General features: G+C 43.4%; 1 protein-coding gene across 4 annotated transcripts in view; it reads right to left on the reverse strand.

The window, feature by feature from the left end:
• CRYBG1 (crystallin beta-gamma domain containing 1) overlaps nucleotides 1-19,872 on the reverse strand; it is a 146,840-nt gene that overhangs the window by 22,949 nt on the left and 104,019 nt on the right. For all 4 annotated transcript variants that reach the window (XR_012124688.1, XM_073220842.1, XM_073220843.1 and 1 more), the window contains 6 exons: nucleotides 13,527-15,858; nucleotides 10,858-10,905; nucleotides 10,652-10,770; nucleotides 9,071-9,236; nucleotides 6,898-7,037; nucleotides 589-715 (listed from right to left, as the gene is read on the reverse strand). Coding sequence is in view for 3 of the 4 variants with exons in the window: in XM_073220842.1 (XP_073076943.1) it covers nucleotides 589-715; nucleotides 6,898-7,037; nucleotides 9,071-9,236; nucleotides 10,652-10,770; nucleotides 10,858-10,905; nucleotides 13,527-15,858 (2,932 nt within the window). In the remaining variant the exon portion in view is untranslated. The remainder of the gene's footprint in view (nucleotides 1-588; nucleotides 716-6,897; nucleotides 7,038-9,070; nucleotides 9,237-10,651; nucleotides 10,771-10,857; nucleotides 10,906-13,526; nucleotides 15,859-19,872) is intronic.

Here is a 19,872-nt window from a genome sequence, read left to right on the forward strand (position 1 = left end):
AGGAGGGCCGGGGCGGAAGCCCAGGCTCCTTTCAAAGGCCAGTGCTTGGGAGGAAACTCATTCTGACGACATCTGGTCCCAGAGCGCCCAAGCTGCCGCCCAGCCTAGCCTCCGGGCACTACAGTGGGGTCGCCCTCGTGTGCCCTACCCTTTCCCAGCTCTGCTGGAGGTGCAGTGCGCTCTCTCACGTCACCGTCTAAACAATCCTGCTTGGCTTCTAATGCCCATCCTAATTCATCATGACCCAGTACCCCACTACTCGGTCATCTCACCTGCACACTGGACTTCACCTCCCCCTCCCTGTGTGTCCACAAAGGTTTATGCTTCATTCCTTCCCTGCTGAAGCCTGCCCTTGGCCGAAGCTTTGTGCACACCTACGGCTCTGCGAGGCTGAAAATGCCTCGACGGCGGAGCACGTGGGCTTTCCCTCTTTCTATGATTTCTCTCCTTCCTACGATTTCTCTCTCAATGGGCACACATTCGTTTAAGAAGCCTGCCTCACTGCTTCAAGTCACAGCCTGGGGATTATCAGCGTCCAGCTGGTGAGGAATCGCTGACTCCGCGAACACTTCATAGATTTCATTTTACCATTTTCATAGGCCGCATGGATCCGATGTATGCTGCTTCTGTGTCCCAGAAGGATAAGTCAGGGTATTCACCAGGTTCCAGGATAAAAGGGACACCCTGAAATCCAGGTTCTTCATAAATCAGCCATCTGAACGAGCACACAGAAAGAAAAGAAACATAGGCAGTTCACCACTCCCCTCAGTGTTACCCAGCACCCCACCAAAGAGAGAGGAAAAGGCCAGGACAGGGTATTATGGATCTGGAAGAGGCCCGGTTACGCTTCGCCATCAGAGTGGTGCCGAACCAACCAGAAGAGGAATGAGCCGCCGCCTGGCTCTCTTCTCGATGTTTCGCTTGTCTCGGGCCTGGCTTTGTCCTCTTAATTTCTACTGTGAATTGCTTTAAATCATAAATATCTCTATCATGTCTGAGTAATGAAAGTGGGTCTCTTGTACTTCATGTATTTAGAGAGGCCCTAGCTAAGAGACCTCAGCTTTGTCTTAAAAGGCAACACTGTAACCAAAGGCTAGGCTGTTCCATCTACTCATTTGTCATTGTATCAAAACTTTGTAACAGGTGACATCCACCCAGAGCTTACAAGGAATGCCACCCCAAATTCCACCCAGTCCTTAAAACGACGCTCTGAGGAAGGAATAACCTTGCTCCCATTTTACAGAGGAGACCCAGGGCCGCACGGCTGTAAGCTGCAAACGCAGGGCTGACACCCCCCCTCCCCCCACCGCCTCCTTAGCCAGGCCCCTCATCAGTTTTTGACAGCAATATGCCTCACCCCAGGGGGTGCACACAGTTTGCCCTTCACCAGGCCTCCAGGGCATCACTGTGAGCATGCCCTGATGCACAGACGTGTCCTCGGGGCTTTTAAGGTCTGTAAGGGTGCTTGTTCCCAAGGCCACAAAGTTTCTTGAGCTCTTGGGTCTGATTTTTATGGCTTTTCAATACCACACCCTCTGATGAGGCTTGTCAGCTGTCACTTCCACTGCGGTCAGAGAACCAGCAGCCCCACCCTCCCCCTGGGTGCTAGAAACCAGGAAGCCAGAAACAGTGCCTGTTAGGACTGTCTCTGCAGACTGGACAGGCTTCTCAATATCTTGGTTCTTGGGGAGGGTTCTGGGAAGGTGAGGTTGCTGGAGAAGTGACTTTTACATAAGAAAGGTGTTAATATACCCCCTTCCTAAACAAATACAGAACCCCTGGGGATGACTTACACTCCCTAATTCTTTGTTAGTCTTCCTAACACACATCCTCGGTGGGGGTGAACTCCCCAGAGCAGGTGGCCAAGAAGATGGCTGATGTGAGATCTTACCAGCAAAATGAGTCTGATTCGCCCTCTTTGCTTTTTTCTCTTTTGGCCCAAGGGCAAATTTTGGGGGATGGTTTGTGTTAAAGATTCCCCTGGATAAATCAGTAACTTCTGTAGACTCACTAATTACACAGGAATGCACAGTCAAAACCACACTAAATCTGATATCGAGCCCTCTCTCCGACCAGAAAAAAAATTTGGTGTTGCAAGGGGAAGTGATTTCATTAAAGATGTAAAAAGAATTAAAAAACAAAACAAAACACAACACTAGAGACCTATCAACACACACGTGAATGCTGGGAGGCTGTGTGTGGTATACGTGGCGGGACAGAAACCAATCCACAGGGTTGGGAGGAAGGACCACCGCTGCAGTGGGGACAAGGGGACAACCAGGAGGGGGCAGGAGCGGGGGCGGGGGGCTCTGAGACACTGGTCATGCTGTTTCTTGATCTGGACGACGGTGACACTTTGAAAATTGACTCAGCTTATACACTTATAATTTGTTGTGCCCCATTTTGTACAAATGCTATATATGCTTAAAAAAAATTATCGTAAAGGGGAAAAAGGCTTATTTTTTAAATACCGCTGCAATGCCCTAAGCCACACAAAAACAGAGGCTAAGGAATGGGGTCCTTTAAATCTCCTCTCGCTTACGCATGACCGTCGAGGATGCATGACATATTTTTGGAGCTCAAAGCTCTCCCAGGCACACTGCACACCGATTTCACGCCCTAACCGAGTAACAGCAGCTCCTCATCAGTTGTGCTATTAGGCTGACGGCCAGCGGGCCTCAAAGCCAGACTCCCACAAGTGAACGGGTGGAATTCTTCATACACGCAGCGCATGGCTCATAAGCAAGCGGCTCTGGGACGCTGAAATGCTGCGCACTGAAGTACTTTCCTTAAGTCTCTCCTCCTGTAGTTGGAGTTTTGAGGGGATTTACTCGTCTGATATAGAACATTTCACTTTCCTTGAAGCACATGATTTAGTCCCATAACATTTACAGAAGGAAGGTAATTTGGGGTAAAGGGGAACTGGTTAAACGTGTTAAAAAAGCTGACCATGTAAGCCAACACACTTGAACAGACGGCCGCTCTGTGACGGCGTCCTCGGTGCGTGCTTGCTAAGGGCTTGTGGGGCACGCAGACATTTTTAGAACTGTTCAGTAGACTCTGGGATTTGAAACCTCACAGACAGAGCATGATTCATTTTTCCTAAATTCGATTCCAACAAGATACATTATTCATGAGGCCATAGGGAGAGGAGGAAACGATCTTCACGCAGTGTTATTTCAATGGAGAGACGTAGAAGGTACGGATGGAAACCAAGCAGTCAAACTTGGTACGGTTAATGGGAAGCCAGTCAGCACACGGTGCCACCCACAAGGCAGCCTTTCCAAAACCGTTCAGTCCGCACCTGATCGCACCTCTAGACCCGACCCCTTACGTTCTGCAAGTTCAAGTGACAGAGGAACAAGTTAAATGAGACATAAGGAAACACTTGGAGACAACTCCAGAATGTGGCACGTTCTCTAAGACAGTTGAGCTAAATGCTTCAAAAAGTCGTGGCATGGGAAACAAAGCAGGGCACTTTAGAGATTAAAAGAGACTTAAAGAGACAGAGCAACCCAATATATTTATATGAACCTTGACTGGATCCTGATTAGTAATCTACATAAGTTTTTCCTAAAACAACTGAATTTAGTATGGGCTATAGATTAGATATTATTGTGGACATACTGTTAATTTTCTTAGGTGTGGATAATGATAGTTATGCAGGAAAACACCATTATAAAGAGTTTCAGGCCAAAGTATACAGGAATGAGGGCTGTGATATCTGCAACTCACCTTCGAGGGCTCAGGAAAAAAGATAAATATGGCAAAACTCTAAGTAGAGGATATATGTGGGTTCACTGAGTCATTCTTTCTGCTTTTGTGTATGCCTGAAACTTTCATAATAAAAAGTTGGGCTCTGAGACATTGTAGTCCTCAAGGAAATATACATGGTGAATATTATATAGCAACAAAAAATAATAAAGTATCAATATGGGTAATCTTAGTAACAATGTAGAGAAAAAGGAATGAGCCACAGGGAATTTTGATAATATTTTTTATGAAGTTCAAAAACACACACAACTAAAATAGTGCAGGGACAGATACTATAGGGTGAAACTGGAAAATAAGGGTATGAGGAAAACAGAAAATTCCAGAGAGAAGCTAACTGTGTGGGGGAGTCAGGGGGATGGTGGCCGGGGTGGGCTACACGGGGCACTGCAGCAGCGTTTATAATGCTGAGGTCCTAAGTTGGGTGGTGGGCACACGGGGGTTTGTTTTATTACTGGGGTTCATAATTCACAGCTATATAGATATTCTTCTGGATATATCAAGTATTTCATAATAAAACTGATCAAGCAATATTTGGCTATTAAAAAAATATCTCTTGACTTCAGAACACCTGCATTCTAACACCCAATCTGACCTTGAGAAACTGGTCAAAACCTGTTTTCCTTGGCTAAATACTGATGTTGGGATAGACGCTCCTTACGCTTCCTTGGAAGTTCTAAAAGCTTTTGTTTGTGTTTGTTAGAAATATGCCCCCCAGAAAAGATATGCTTTTACCTCTGGGGGAATGGGTGCTAGCACTAGCCAGCTTTGAAAACAAAGGTTCACAAACAAATTCTATTCAACAGGATCTGAAAGGAAAATTTATTGAGAAATTACTCAGGTTCCCAAATAAGAATCTGTCGAGTAATACCCTTACTCTGTGTCTGCGCAGGAGGGCCCAGCCCACGGTGAACAGGCTCTGGAATAAACCCCCAAAGGGAATCTAAGAAAGTCCCTCACACAGCAAAGGACTCCCTTACGGCAGCTCGCGGGGCGGGCGCACCAGCAGAAGCCCTGAGCTCAGGCACTGAGTGGTTCACCTCGCCCATCAGGTCTCCCCTTGAAGGTCTGTGAAACTACTACTGACCAGGTCCCAAAGCTGACCGGCCACGTTTAATGAGTCCAAACTTTGAAATGACATCCAAGGCAGCTTTCTGTTAGCCTAACGGCAGCAGAAATGAACAGGCAGCAAAGAGCTGTTCATGCCCATGCAAGCATATCATATACACTGTACGCTCCGACAGGTCTGTCACCACCACCCATGAGATAAATGTAAACTTACTGTAAAGCTAAGGGGCCTTATTAAAGTGCAGCCCATTACGCTTCAACGCAGCCCAAGCCTGAGTCATGAAACTTTTAGACACTGAGATTAAAATATTATGGCAGATGCCTGTTTCATTCTTTCCTAAGGAAGGTGATGTTTCTCAACTTAACACTGTAAGGAAAAGGGCATACAGATCTCTTTGATGGGAAAAATTAAAGATAGCAAGAGACAAGACATTTTCTTTTGTTTCGATTCTTTTCTTCCCAATCTCTAGATATAAGAGTACCCAAGATGCAGACGGCTTCTCTGCTCTTTACACCCACTCCCTGGATTTCATCCACAACATGGTTCAAACACCTCCTCCTTGTGAGGAGTCCTAACTACATCTCCAGCCTCCCTCCTGAGCTTGGGTCTCACAGACCCATCCAGCCACCTTCCTGATTTCTTGCATGTCCAGCTGGCGTGTCCACTCAGCTTCCCTAAAACTGAAGTCCTGAGCCTCGCTCTCCCTCCTAACCTGCTCCCCCAGTGCGGGTCCCAAACCCCGGGCGTTTCTCAGCCCCTCACAGCCCACACGCAGTCCGTCAGCAAACATCAGTTCTACCTTCAAAATGCATCCAGAATCTGAGCTTCTCTCACCAGCATTATCACACTGCCTAGGCCCCCAAACCCCTTGCCTATGTGACTGCAACTGCCTCCTGGCTGGTTTCTCTGTTTCCACCCTTGCCTCTTTACAGCCTATTTTCTACACAGCAGCTAGAGTGATCTTCCTAAAATACAAGTTCGATCAAAATCCCCCAGTGATTTCCCGTGTCCCTTTGAGCAACCTAAATACCCCCCAAGGCCTAAGTAGCCCGACCTGACATGAGACCTCCCTTCCTTCCCTGTCCTAGGTCATTCCGCTCCACCTTGACCTCCTAGCTGTGCCCCAAACATGCCCAGCAGGACCCTGCAAGCCCGCCCTCAACCCAGGCCACTCCTCCTGGCCCTCCCCCCTCACATATCCGCGGCCTGACTCCCTCCCTTCCTCTTGGTCTCTGCTTAAATGCCCCCAGAGACCTTTCCTGATCTATTTAAAACATCACTACCCCTGTCCCTCTCTAATTTATATTTCGTGTAGTATTTACCATCGGACACATTACGTTTGTATTGTCTTATGTATATCCCATTGGTAAAAACTTTTGAGCATTTTCTGAATATACGATATTTACAAATTCTGTATATTACCATTGAAAATATTATGTATTAGAAAACATACACAAAAATAAAACTGTAAAAGGAGCTTTTCAATAGAACATAAAGCCCTTGCCCTGGGCTGCGCACACCACGTTAGATCCCTGAACCCCAGTGCCAGCGCTGCAGCCTGCCCTTTCTTCCTTTAATTTCTCTCCTATCTGAAAAATTCCCGTTTCCTTCAAAATACTCTTGCAGTTTCCTGTGACTTGTGGGACCAACATCCCTAAGGGGCTCTGGAGAGTATTGTGTGATAATGTGAAAGGAAGTGCCCTGTGTGCTGGCCTCCATTCCACCTGAAATGTCAGGGACACGGCTTTGAGTTCATTGCTGTGAAGGTGAGATCTACCACTCAGCTCCGAATGAATCAGGCTCCTCTGTGATAAGGAAAAACCTACATTACAAATGCAGTTTTTACCCCTGCACTTCCTCCTAGAAATTGTGATTGCTTATGAGAGGGCTGAATCACAGTAACATAGGCACAAAAGAGTCAGAATTTTAAGTGCCTTGTAAAAAAAAACAACCTTTTTGTAGTAAATAATTACTTACAGGACAAGAGACTGAGTATCTTAAGTCTCCTTTCCAGTACCATGCTCAAAATAAGCAAATATTTGAAATAAAACACTTACGTGCCCCAATGTACTTTAATGGAACAAGTCTTCTGCATGAAACCAAAGCCCTGCAGCTCCTCAGTATCATCAAAGTAGGAATTGAGGAGTCCTAACCCTTCTGGTTCAGTAAATAAGTCAATTTGACTAACTCTGTAATCCTGAAAAAAAAAAAAAAGTAATCATTACACCATGTATCTGATTCTACAGGAAGTTACTTTTTTAAATAAAAATAAGCGTTCAATACGCACATATAATGCACAGACACCTGCCATTTTATCCCTTTCCTGCTGTGCCCACAACCTTGATTGCAGACGGTCCCTGGGGGGCAGTTACATTGCTTCAGTCACACGTGTGTGTGTATGTGTTCGAGCAAAGATCACAAAGATGAAGAAATGAACTCGAGGAGAGTTTGGGAACATATCTATTTCTCTCATCCTCACTGAAAAAAATGTCTTGACTTGGTGACCATCTTAGTGCCTTTGCTCCAAGGCAACCATCCGAGTGCAGAGACTGGTCCCCACCTGTTGTTTTGCACCCATAAGCGCCCTGTGGTGGCCCCCTTGAACAGGACCAGCCCTCTACCGTGCAGGTTTGGCAGTGACTGGTAAAGCCTGTAAAACGGTTTAACTGTAAAGCTGTTAAACCAAGGAGCGTTCAGGTGACTTCCAAGTCTGCACTTCAGTCTCTGTTCCAGGTCCTGCCCGTCCATGATCCACAGACACTCTAACTGGCCCGTCCTGGCTGAGTGCCTAAGTGATAATTGGCCATTTATTGAACCTCTATGGTGCTGAGCTAGATAAACTGAGGTACAGCGGAAACACGAACACTTGGGTTAGTTGAGGGAAGGCTCTTGCAAACATCACCAAAGGGACAAATTTAATGAACGAAAAACATGACCTCCGTGAATATTTGTTGTGATGTATGCTCATGTCTTAAGAAACTATGAACACAGTTGATTAAAAAAAATTCCATGATATAGCAGGAGCCATAAAAGCGTTCTTACCCTTTAAGCATGACACCACTCAGAAAAATTCACCCCAAGGAAATAAATTTATAAATGATTAAAAGCACAAAAATGTTCACACAGAAAAGGACTAAGGCTTCAGTGCTAAGCGCAAAGAAAGGACAATATCCCTGGATCTGTATTATGATCACAGCTGCGGGAAAAACCAGTTAGAACACGGCTGAGGTGAAGTAGAGGATTCAGATTCAGAAAAATGAAGGAAGGACACTTTATAAGAGTGGTTTCTGGATATCTCTGAACGTTGCTTTATGACCAATATTATTTGAGCAATAAATAAAAACTGCAGGCAAACTAGTGCACTAACTGTGACATTTTGAAATGGAGTTCCTTATGAATTACTTAAGGTTAATCACATTATGTGCTTAAAACTGAAAGACTGATAATTTAGAATACAGGGATGATCAAAGCAACTCGGAAATGTTGGCCAAGGAAAACAAATGACATTTTCCTCTGCCAAACACTGTTACTCATTCTTACTCATTCTCACTTCAGAGCATTCCTTTTTTCCCCAAGGCACCCCAACGCCCATGGCTATTCTACAAACGGGGTTTCTATTTTTCCACGAGGAAGGTACCATGACTTACATGTAAAACGTAAAGAATCACCAAATCCCAAAAGCCACAAAGTAAGAATGATGCAACTTCCTCACCAAGAAGCGAGAAACATGAAATTGTACCCAATCCATAAAGTAGCCTCAGATAACTTCTTCTTTTAAACCGACATGAAACCCCACAGTTGAACTATCAACCGAATTATTTTTGGATTGTGTATTTTTCCAAACTAGAACTCCTATAAGCTACTCAAGGTAACCAGAACTCACAGAGTAACCAAAAAACTAAGTAAAAGAAAAACCTGTTCATACAGAACTCAACAAAAGCAGATATTAAATAAAGTACATTCAGAGATGGGAATAGAGGGCCAGGAGTGAGAAAATAACCTTTAGGGTATATTGTGAAAAAAATGACTAACCAGTAAGAATGTTTCTTTTCTATTTATCTGAAGTGTCCAAATACTTACAGAAAACATATCCACAAAACCCCAATCAAGTATTTTCCCCAATCACTTATTTCATAAAGTGAACTTTTTTTCTCAAAGTAGGCGTCATCCTGGGCATTCAGTAAATATTTGCTGGATGAATGGATGAATTCTGGTTTTCCCACGACCTACCTGGACCACGTGTCTAATTGAACCAATCACCACGGGCTTCACAGACTCCGCCTCATCGTTTCTTTCCAAAATATCGTCTATACCCCAGAGTCCAGAGAGTTCCAATTCTCCTTCTTCTAAGGGGATGGAGTGCCCTTCAAAATTTGGTTTCTCATATAAAATCCAGCTAAGAATAAAACACAACAAAACTATTAGTCTTCGTAAGAGAGGTTTAAACTACTCAAATATTCTGGTAATAGCCTCTCTGCCTACCTGCCTTTCATATAGCTTATGTATTCATAAGTCCAACTCTCTAGCAATTAAAATGCATAAATGCTCTCCACAACTAAAATATTCTGTGCATAACTAAGCTTCTGATAATGCAATAACTGTCAGGATCTTGGAGAACTTCTGGCTATCAATATGAATATTGCAGAGGTACTGATGTTCTATAGAATTGCCAGTTAGTAGAGACTTGTACATGTAACACATGAGGTCAATGGACTTTTAAATTCTCCTTATATATGTAGAAAACACTTCTCTTAAAGGGACTTGTATTTTAGAGCCCCTTCAATGGGTAGATTGACACAAAGAACAATTTGTATGTTAAAGGAATTTTAAAAATTTACATTTTTAAAATATCCTTCCCAACAATATCCAAACCCTAAAGGAGGCCTCATGTGGCTTTATGACAGGGCTGCTCTGAAAGGCTTATGCTTTCAAGAAAGGAGAGAAGCCAGCCGAAGTTGGGGAAAAAAGAAAGAAGTACTATTCTATAGTCCATCAAAAACAAAATCATTCTGCAAAACTGGTTTTCAATGTTAGTTTCAGTCTTCAAATTTAGGAAAAAAACTAATTTTATTTTTCTAAAGAATATGTTGAATATATAAAGAAGATATTAAAACATCTGAAACCTAATAGGAAAGATGCTACATATTTAATCAAATGGAAAGCAAAGAAAAGTTTACTAATTTTTTAAAACACAAATGTCTGGGGCGCTACCTTTATTTCAAGCAAGTTTATAAACAGGTACCAAAGATAAGATAAACATTTCTGCCAGGCCAGCGATTTTTTAAAAACTTGTTTTTCTTAATTTAATTCCTGTGTATTTCCTAGAAGCAATTAAGCTGATAAAATAATTTTCACCAACTTCTTTACTTAATCAAAACTATCTGTTGTCAAAAAGTTGGAAAGTAAGTTTTAGGTTAGTCCTCTGACATGTCTTTTAAAAAAATTCTACCAATATGAGTACTATAGTTCTTACCAGCCTCACTGAAAATTCATAAACCAGAAGTATATTATGGATTCTGATATCCATTAGGCCAAAACAATGCTATATGGGGATATAAGGGAAAAAGAAGCTTGTACTGATGCACTTTCCTGATTTTTCTAGTGTAAACATGCATCAGCCCCAAATCAGAAACATGATTCAAAACTGTATCTTAGACAGGAATTTCTGTCAATACTCACCCATGACCAGTATTTTCTTCCCTTTACACAGACAGCTAAAGGAATGATTTTAAATAATCATGAAGGACTAAGAGGCCATGAAACATGCAAAACACAAACCCTGAAAGTCAGGAACTCAAAGTGCCTCCTTACCATCCTCTGACAACCTTGACAAGTATCACAGGAGAGAGGGCCCAAGGGGTGCAATCCTGGACGTCAGTGAAAACTTCCGCGCACGGCTCAGAGGCGCCCGGCTCACTGTATATCACTACCTGCAAGACAGGGCCCGTGGCGGCCCACGTTGTTGTATTCTATCAGACCACAATAAAATCTGGACAAGAGATAGAAAATGACCTCACCTTTCCAGGTCGGGGGTTGATTTTATTTTGGACAATTCCTCGAAGTGTCTGTAATCAATTGAACAAAAACACAACAAATAATGAAATACTGCATAACAGTATTTATGTTGAGACAATTCCTCTTTTCTCCTCCCAAGACCCTTTAGATAACATGGTATTTGCCTTAGTTTATCAGTTTTGAAACATGCCAAAGTTGTATTAAAAGTCTCTTGAGTCTAGGCTAGTCAGAGCTTCTTGTTTTTTAACCTCTGCTGGAATTTGCCATTTCAATTTCTTCTCATTGAAATGCCCGGGATATTCTCCCCAATCTAGAAAATTCAGGGCCCAACAGTCAGACCCATGTTTTATGTCAGTTCACAGAGTAAGAACTCAGCTAAGAGACTATAAATCCAACAATCTCACTATTATCTCAAATAAAGAGAAACTGTAATGTTTTAATCACTTATCTAGAAGGAGCTGAATCAATTTTATGTGTTCATAAACACACCTTATCTAAATCTATTGTTTTTTCATAGTAACATCTACCATCACACTGCATGAGTAGTCTAAATAAAAAGTGTTTATGGTATATTTCACAGCATACATTACACATGGAATACTTAATCCTCTCTTTATGATGAACAAAATACACTTTTATATGGCTCCAAACTAATCATTTTCAAGACCATCTAACAAGACCAGTCAAACCAGAAATGCAAAGGTAATAAAAACAGTAATTGCACATGTGAAAACATTGTAAAACATGGACCTCGTTCAATGCTGCCCAGTACAGCTATTCTAAGGAGGGCCTTTGATCTGCTCCCTCGTGCATTATGCCAGAGAGGAATGTGCCTGAAAATCATAGGAAGACCTCAGGGGGGCATCAGTAGAAATCAAAATGTCATATCCTTATATGTACACACATTAGAAGTAGAAAAGCTAAAAAAGCCTGACATTTCAAACAAAATTCAGGTAAGACATTAAAGATAGAATAGTCATATAGTCAACAAAGCCCAGCAGCTAAAGAAAAGAAAATTCTAATCATAGAAACGCCTAGTGAGAGTATACATAAAGCCCTTCGTTCCTTCACTTTACTCCACTCGGCGTGGTTTACCAAGGGATTCCACAGTGAAACAGTCTGCTGTCAGACCCATGGGACCCCTTGTGAGATTAGAGAACTGACCTAAGGGCAGAGAGAATAAGGCAGCAATGACAGGAAGGTGGCCCAGGGCAATTTTGTGGTTGACAAAAATATTTAAAAATCCTACGATTTCTGAGAGCTAAAGACTGATTGTTTTGTTTGTTTACAGCAGTGGTTCTCAAACTGTGGCCTGGGGAATCCTGGGTGGAGGGGGGGCTACCCAGGATACTTTCAGGGAGTCCCTGAAGTCAAAACTTTTTTCATGAGAAGAGGTATTTGCCTCTTTCATCTCTTTCTCTCACAGGGCACAGTGGAATTTTCCAGAGGGTCCATGACGCGATAGCATCACTGCTGTGATCTGACGGCTAATGCAATGTGTGCCTGTGTGTTCTGGTGTTTTACATTTTCTTTAGTGTGAGTTTTTATAATAAATTTGGATAGGCAGAACCCCTGTGAAGAAAGGCTTTTTGGGGTCCTCAATAATTTTAAATATAAAGGCATTCTGAGACCATCACGTTTGCAAACTTTTGGAAATAGGGATCTGGATGTCGGCTACAGTTTGGAGCGTTTCCCAAACTACGTGCCGTGATGGGCTTGCGGCAGAAGCTGATACGCATCAGAACGCGCTGCAGGGCCTGGTACAGAGGGGAAGGCGGCAAGGCATGTTCCACCTGAGCAGACTGTGTCGGATGATGGTCTCCACCTGCCGGAGAGCCTAGTTCACAGGCCAGGCAACAGTGGCGAGGAGCCCCTGCCTGCCTCCGGGCCAGCAGAGCTGACCACCAGCCCTTCCATCCTGCTGCCCTTTTACTGCCCTCCCTCAGCTTTGGCATCAAGGGTGGTAACAGAAAGGCACACGTGTACATCAAAAGCTGAGTAAACAACTCTGGCAGTCAAGTAAAAGAAGGGGAGAGATCACACTTGTCACTCAAAACTGCATTTTGCTGTCCTCTCTACGATATTAAATGGAAAGATCCAGCGCAGACCCAAATTCTTCACTCCCCAGTAACAACTGCAGGAAAAAATACCTCCCTGATGAAAGCTAATTCCAAACAAAGAGAAAATAGTGCCTCAATGGCACGGGATAAACATTTATTGCCACTTTTGGGAAGAAAGAGTGAATCTCACAGTACAAGAGAAGGGATTAGGGATAAGATTCCTTGGCGGGAGTTTTTCCAAATAAAAGAAGCTGTTTCCCAAAATCTTCAAAGCTCTAAGTGCTGAGCATATTTACATAGAAATAGGTAAGAAAAAATACTTGTTTCTGAACAGATAGGATTCCACACCTTTCATAATACAGCACATACATTCACAAATGCCTTAAAATATTTATAGCTTAATTTTCCCTGCTACGAGTACTTAAGAACAGAATTTTAGTATCTGTTTTCTTGGTCCCTAGCAGGCCCTCGTACATTGATTTTCAAATATGTGATGAACGAACAGAAAGCTACGCTGAACGAGCATAACCGTTTCTGAAAGAAGGACATGAATTACTCATCATCCCTCCTTCATAAAAACCCCACATAAATGGTAATATGTTGCTACTCACCGATGCATCTGAGAACGACAATCCAGAAAAAGAAATGTTCGGGTCAAACTGGCTGGATTTGAAGAGACCCATGAAGTCTGGGTCACTGTTTCCACTGCTGGATGAGTTCGACTTAAGGACACTTTCAATGTGATTAGCCTTTAACCCATCCTCGTTGTTTTTTGGTTTTGAAAATTCAGAAAATTTAGTTTCTGGCGAGTGTAGGTTGTTTCTTGAATCCAGATCCTTTCTGGCTTCCTCTTTTTGCGGGTCTTTTTCCATGTAGCTTGGACTTTTCAAACCTGAATGAGATGTGCTTGATGAGTCGAAGGTGAAGACCTTTAAGCAGGGTGGCAGATGTGGGCGATCGTTGTCTGAACCACAGGGCGTGGCACCCTCTGCCAGGGACCGCACCTCAGCGGACCGAGAAAGGGAACTGCTCTGAGAAACGCTGAAAGACGTGGTCATAGTATTGACTGACGTGACGGAGGGAGAAAAGATTCTGTCTTGTGGTAGAGAAGATAACATGCCTGAGAAAAGGGCACTTTTTTCTAGCCTAGACCTCTTAACCCCACCATTTGCGACATCCCTGTTCTCCTTGTCATTCATTTCTGGAGTTGCCAGGGGCCCGTCTTTCCCGTTAGGGTGAGCGAGCAAGGACTGGAGGAGGGCGCTCTGCTCCGCGGACGCACGCTTCGGCCTCAGTTTAGATTTTGTGTCAAAGTTCTGCATCAAATGTAAAGCTGGTGACATGTCCGTCTGGCTTTCCCTTTTCTTCCCCAAACCAAAGGTAAACAGGTTGGGATCAAACACCTTTTCTAAATTGTCCTCATGGATGGGGGGCATGGCAAAGTGAGGGGGGGCAGGGTTTGGCACCCTGGGCTTCTTTTTCTTCTGAGGCACACACACGGTGCTGTCCATCTTTCTGATAATTTCGGTGAATTTTTCCATATCAGAGGAAGAATCAAATACACTATCATCACTCCCAGTAGAGGTGTTCAGAAGACTGACAGGGCTGTCCTGGCCCTGCGCACTTTGATCTGGCCTTTGCGTGGTTTCTGAATGATTTCTAGCGCCGGGGGGGTTGGTGGCACTGGATTCAGCCTGTGTGGGTTTTCCGTTGCCCTGACTTTGAGCTCCCACAAGCGGAGTTTCCTCTGATGCTGGCGGCATGGCTTGTGAGCCCCATTTGGCTCCGTGTTCCTCTCTGCAATGAATGTGCTTGAGTGACGGGCTCTTACTGCCCGGGACTTCCTCTTTCGGGGGAGCACGGCTTGCAACGGAAACCACTTCAAGTTCATTACTGTGACTGCTCGGCAACTGCCCTTCTCTGACTTCAGAGCTCTCTGCGATGATCTGGGAGCTCACATCCTGCGGGCTGTCCACAGGCAGCATGAAGGACCTGACCTGCACGAGAACCTTGGATGGACACTCAACGCTGGCAGCTTCTGGGCCTTGCTTTGTGGACAAAGGAGAGCTTGCTTCTCCACCTCCGCCTCCTCCCGGAAGTTTGGGGGGGGATGTCTTCTCATTATTCTGAGGAGACGTAGGCACAATATGGTCTCCTGACACTTTGAGATCAGTGCACAGAACATGACTTATGGGAGCTTGAGAACACCCGTCCTCGGGAACATGCAGAGGAATGGGTGCAGGCCGGGGAACAGAACACCCATTAGATGACTCAGCAGGGGGTTGTGAGTCAGAAAGTGCGTCCTGCGGCTCCGGTGTGGCTGTCGGAAGGGAACCTCTGGTACCCAGGATGGAGGAGGTGTTTTCAAGTCCGCGTCCTTTGCGGCCGGCTGCCTTTGCTTGGTCCTCTCCTGCCAGCTTGTGGTCGTTGACAGGAATCAGAGCGGTGACCGCTGGCTCGGCAGGGCCGTCAGCATCTGTTTGCAGATCTGCTTTACCACCGTGGCTAAGCTGAGGACCTAGAGCCTGGCCCGCTGGAGGCTGGCCTTCCATCCCCCCCGCGCTGGGACTCCCGGGCGCCAGTGGAATCTCTTCCTCGGGGAGAATGACTTTGGCTTCTGCAGAGGCTTCCTTCACCAGCACACCATTCAGGTGGCTGTTGGTGCTGATTTTCTTTTCCGGTTGCTCCATTTCCTTGGCTTTTTTGGCTAAGTTGAGCTTTGCCCTCCCCACGAATGTTTTACTAGAGGCAGGAGTGTTCCTCACGCCCCGGACGTCAGCATGCCTGGGGCTACTGTTGGCCCGCTTATTCTCAAACAAGGAGATTTTGGTGGCAGTGTTTCCTTTATGAACTGGCTGGCTAAGTGGATTAGGCTCGTTTCCCAAACTGTCAAGATTCTTCGGGGTTTTAAGATTTAGTTCCACATGTTTGGGCTTGGCAGGGCTGCAAGAATAAAGCAACAGGATAAAGTTATTGACCTGCTTTTAAAAAGTGAACATGGTGATTTATTATAAAACAATGAAAAGCCATCATCTTTCTGGTATGTAACATTTGTCTTTTTAGGAAGCAATTTTTAAACAATCTAAGCACACTATCAACTTGTTTTTAATGGGTGCTTTTCTTCTGTATGAGAATGGAGAACATATATAGCTAATAAGTCCAGAGATGGGAGGTTGAGCAGTTTATCAAGTACCTCGTATGTAAAGCACAATATTTGGTACTAGAGCTGGAATACACTTGGGGTCTGAAGAACATTAAAAGAACAAATATTTAATGCACTCCCCTACTTCAAATATGTAAATGACCTCCCCAAATATCAACTGTGTATTTTTTATAACTTTTCTTACATAATCTCAGAAGGCTAAATTATTTTTATTTATTTACTTATTTTTTTATGAACATAATAATGGTTGTTTTACTTCTGTAAATGTTGGGGTTATTTGCAATGTAGCCAGCTGCCATACCATCTCTTAGGAATCACAGCCTTACGCTGCCTTTTTTTTTTGGAGAGGGCATCTCTCATCTCTCATATTTATTGATCAAATGGTTGTTAACAACAATAAAATTCTGTATAGGGGACTCAATGCACAATCATTAATCCACCCCCAGCCTAATTCTCATCAGTCTCCAATCTTCTGAAGTATAACGAACAAGTTCTGACATGGTGAACAAATTCTTACATAGTGAATAAGTTCTTACATGGTGAACAGTACAAGGGCAGTCATCACAGAAACTTTCCATTTTGATCACACATTATGAACTATAAACAATCAGGTCAAATATGAATATTCGTTTGATTTTTATACTTGATTTATATGTGAATCCCACATTTCTCCCTTATTATTATTATTATTATTTTTAATAAAATGCTGAAGTGGTAGGTAGATGCAAGATAAAGGTAGAAAACATAGTTTAGTGCTGTAAGAGGGCAAATGTAGATGATCAGGTGTGTGCCTGTAGGCTATGTGTTAATCCAAGCTAGACAAGGGCAACAAGACATCCACGGATGCAGAAGATTTCTCTCAAAACAGGGGGTTGAGGTTCTAAGCCTTACTTCTGTTGATCCCCAATTTCTCACCTGATGGCCCCCCTGCGACTGTGCCTGTCTTAGGTTGTTCCTCCCTTGAGGAATCTTACCCGTCTCTGGCTTAGATTATTTTTAAAAAGTACTATTTACTTCTTTGTATATATTTTATTCCCTTCTTTCTTCCATAAAACTGCTTTTCTATTATACAGTTGTGTTCACAATAGAACACTTGGAAAATAATAAAAAATAAAAAATATTTATTAATCCTACCACTCAAACGCCTTATAACATTTTAGTATGCATAGTAAAATGTTTTTAATAGAATCGAGATTATTCTTTTCATAGAGTTTGGTATCTTGCCTTTAAAAAAAAGATTACTTAACCTTATATTCAATGTTTTCAAGCTACTAAGATTTCTATTTGAGTTTTCATAATGTCTGCAAAAAAGCCCATTAGATGGACGGACTATAACTTACTTATCAGTGACTCAATTGCTGATTTTGTCACAACCATTTGGGCAGAGTCTCCCTTCTCACCTTTCTTGGGCATATTTACCCCCTGAAGGAAATCCCAAGTCTTTGAATGTATATGCTATTCTCTTTCTGAGAAACAGAACGTCCCTGCTGTTAGCAGGTTGAGGTTCTGGTCTGGTCCTGGCTCTGATACTGATTACCTGCGCGAACTTGGTCACGTTACTCTTAACTCACCAGACACTTCCTTCTCGTGTGTAAAAAACACGAACAAAAAGCCACTGGATGGTTTAGAAGGGAGAGGGCTCCTCACCACCCCCACCATCCCAACCGCTCCCCTCCCTCGAGTTGTGCTGGAAGGAACCCTCGGGAGTCCCTCAGGGGCTGCAGCCGGGGACAGCAGAGACCCAGGGACAGCGAGGGCTGTCCGCCAGTCACCCCCTTCCAGCCCACGTCACTCCTATTTGACTGACTGTCTCCCGTATCACTGTAACACAAGCTTTCCTAGAAGGATGGTCTCCAAAACTGAAAACAGAACCAGGAACGTTTATGGCTTTGGTCTAGTGGTTTGTAAACTGCAGGTCCAATAACCACTAACATTCACTGATTACCAAGTACTTGAAAAACACTTTCTATGGCCTGCCTAGTACAATTTCATGCATTCTCTTTTGAGATAAGGAAGTTGAGGCCTAGAGAAGGTGAGCAATTTGTCTGAAGTCACACAGTAAGTGGCAAGGCCAGGATTGGAGGCCAGTGTTCTGGCTGCTGATGTCACACCCCGGCCACTCTGCTTATTCTCTCTCCTCCGACAGGGGCCACACTAGCCTCATCTCAGTGACCGCCTCTGGTGCTTTCCAAGTTCCTGAGTCAACGTGTCAATGAGTTATCATGACATCTATAAAATAAAATAATCACACTTTAGCCACCACCTCTATAAGGGAAACACAGAGGGGAAAAGCAGTGAATCTCATGCTGTCTCCTGCACAGACCCACTGGCCTTAGGAAGGCTGGGCCGGAGAAGGAGAGGGCAGCACAGTGTGGGCAAAGCACCTTATCCTTCTGGATAAAATGAGGAGGCTGAGAAGGCTTTGAGAAGTCCTTCCAAATGTAGCATTACAAATTTAGATTTTCATTTTTTAGAATTTTAGATAAAAATTGGATACAGTTTCAAGACTTTCTCCCAGGCAGTTTTCCCCAGTATCTCCGGATGTAAGATTCTAGGCTCCCGCCCTGTGGGCCCATATCTTAAATTTAAAAGCAAAATTAACTTTAAGCACTTCCTTAACGATTAAGTTCTAAAACCAGTGAGCTGATTAGAAATAGCTTACAAATGCTATAAGTTAATGAGGCAGGTTCACAGACCAGGGAACATACACTTAAAAAAATCTCACTAATCAGCTCAAGGAATAACATGGAATCTACCGGTTAGCCACCAAGCTTCCCTAAGGACAGAAAACGCTCATCTTCACATTAAAGAGTTACACCAAGATGAAAATATACTTTACAACCAAACTTTCTGTGCTATTAAATTGCTACCGAGTCACTACAATTAACCTAGCTCAAAAAGATTAAAAGGAAGGCTCCTATAATTCATGTTGTAAAGCCTTTATAATGTGAGAGGGGAAAATAATCCCGAGTCTAAAAAGCCATGGCTACAATTAATATGAGAGGGAAATTCTTATTCTAAACATAACCTTTTATGAATCTCAGCATTTAATACTTGTTAGAGAACTGAACACATACTTTTTCTAACGATCAAGAAACATAGTGCATCATAGTCATTTTTCAGGAAATGTAAGATAGTTTTAATGGTAAACTTCAGACTCAAATTGTTTTAAAAATAATCTGAGAAACATCTTTTCTGGAAATACAATCAAAGGTAAAAGCAAAGGGTCTGAAAAAACCCATCAGTCAAACAGGAAAGGACTAAAAAGAATGATTAATTTTCCATTTCAATAGTTTGCCAACTTCTCAAGTATAGGCCTGTGGAAAACAAAATTAAATAAACTGAGTGTCTGGCAAAGGAAACACTTGGGTTGAAAATAATCAGAAAAAGACCTTGGGTTTAGTTTTATTACAGGAAACAGCACTTCATTGTAAGGTGGGCTTGCCAGGCTTTGTTTACCCGGCCTCTTCGTGAAACATTTCTGGTTTTCCTCCTGAGTATTCCGCTTGGAAGACAGGTGAGGCGTCCTTAATCAGGCGCACAGCTCCGTTTCTCTAAGGCTCGCGCTTAGGTCTGAAAGTGCAGTCCTACCGGCCTCTACAAATAATGGGCATCATTCACTAGGGCTCTTTCCCCCAGGCTGCCTACAGAATTAATAGCTGACTATATCAAAGGTCTCCAGGTTTGCAGCTGGTGAGGTAGCTCGAGTTACTCATTAAGCAGATTTTCCTCTCCAGTGTTTACCAAACAGACCTCCTACTCTACAGCTCACTTACGCAAGAATTCAAATAGAA

Source organism: Manis javanica, chromosome 13 (assembly GCF_040802235.1).
Source record: "Manis javanica isolate MJ-LG chromosome 13, MJ_LKY, whole genome shotgun sequence".
NCBI classification, from domain to species: domain Eukaryota; kingdom Metazoa; phylum Chordata; class Mammalia; order Pholidota; family Manidae; genus Manis; species Manis javanica.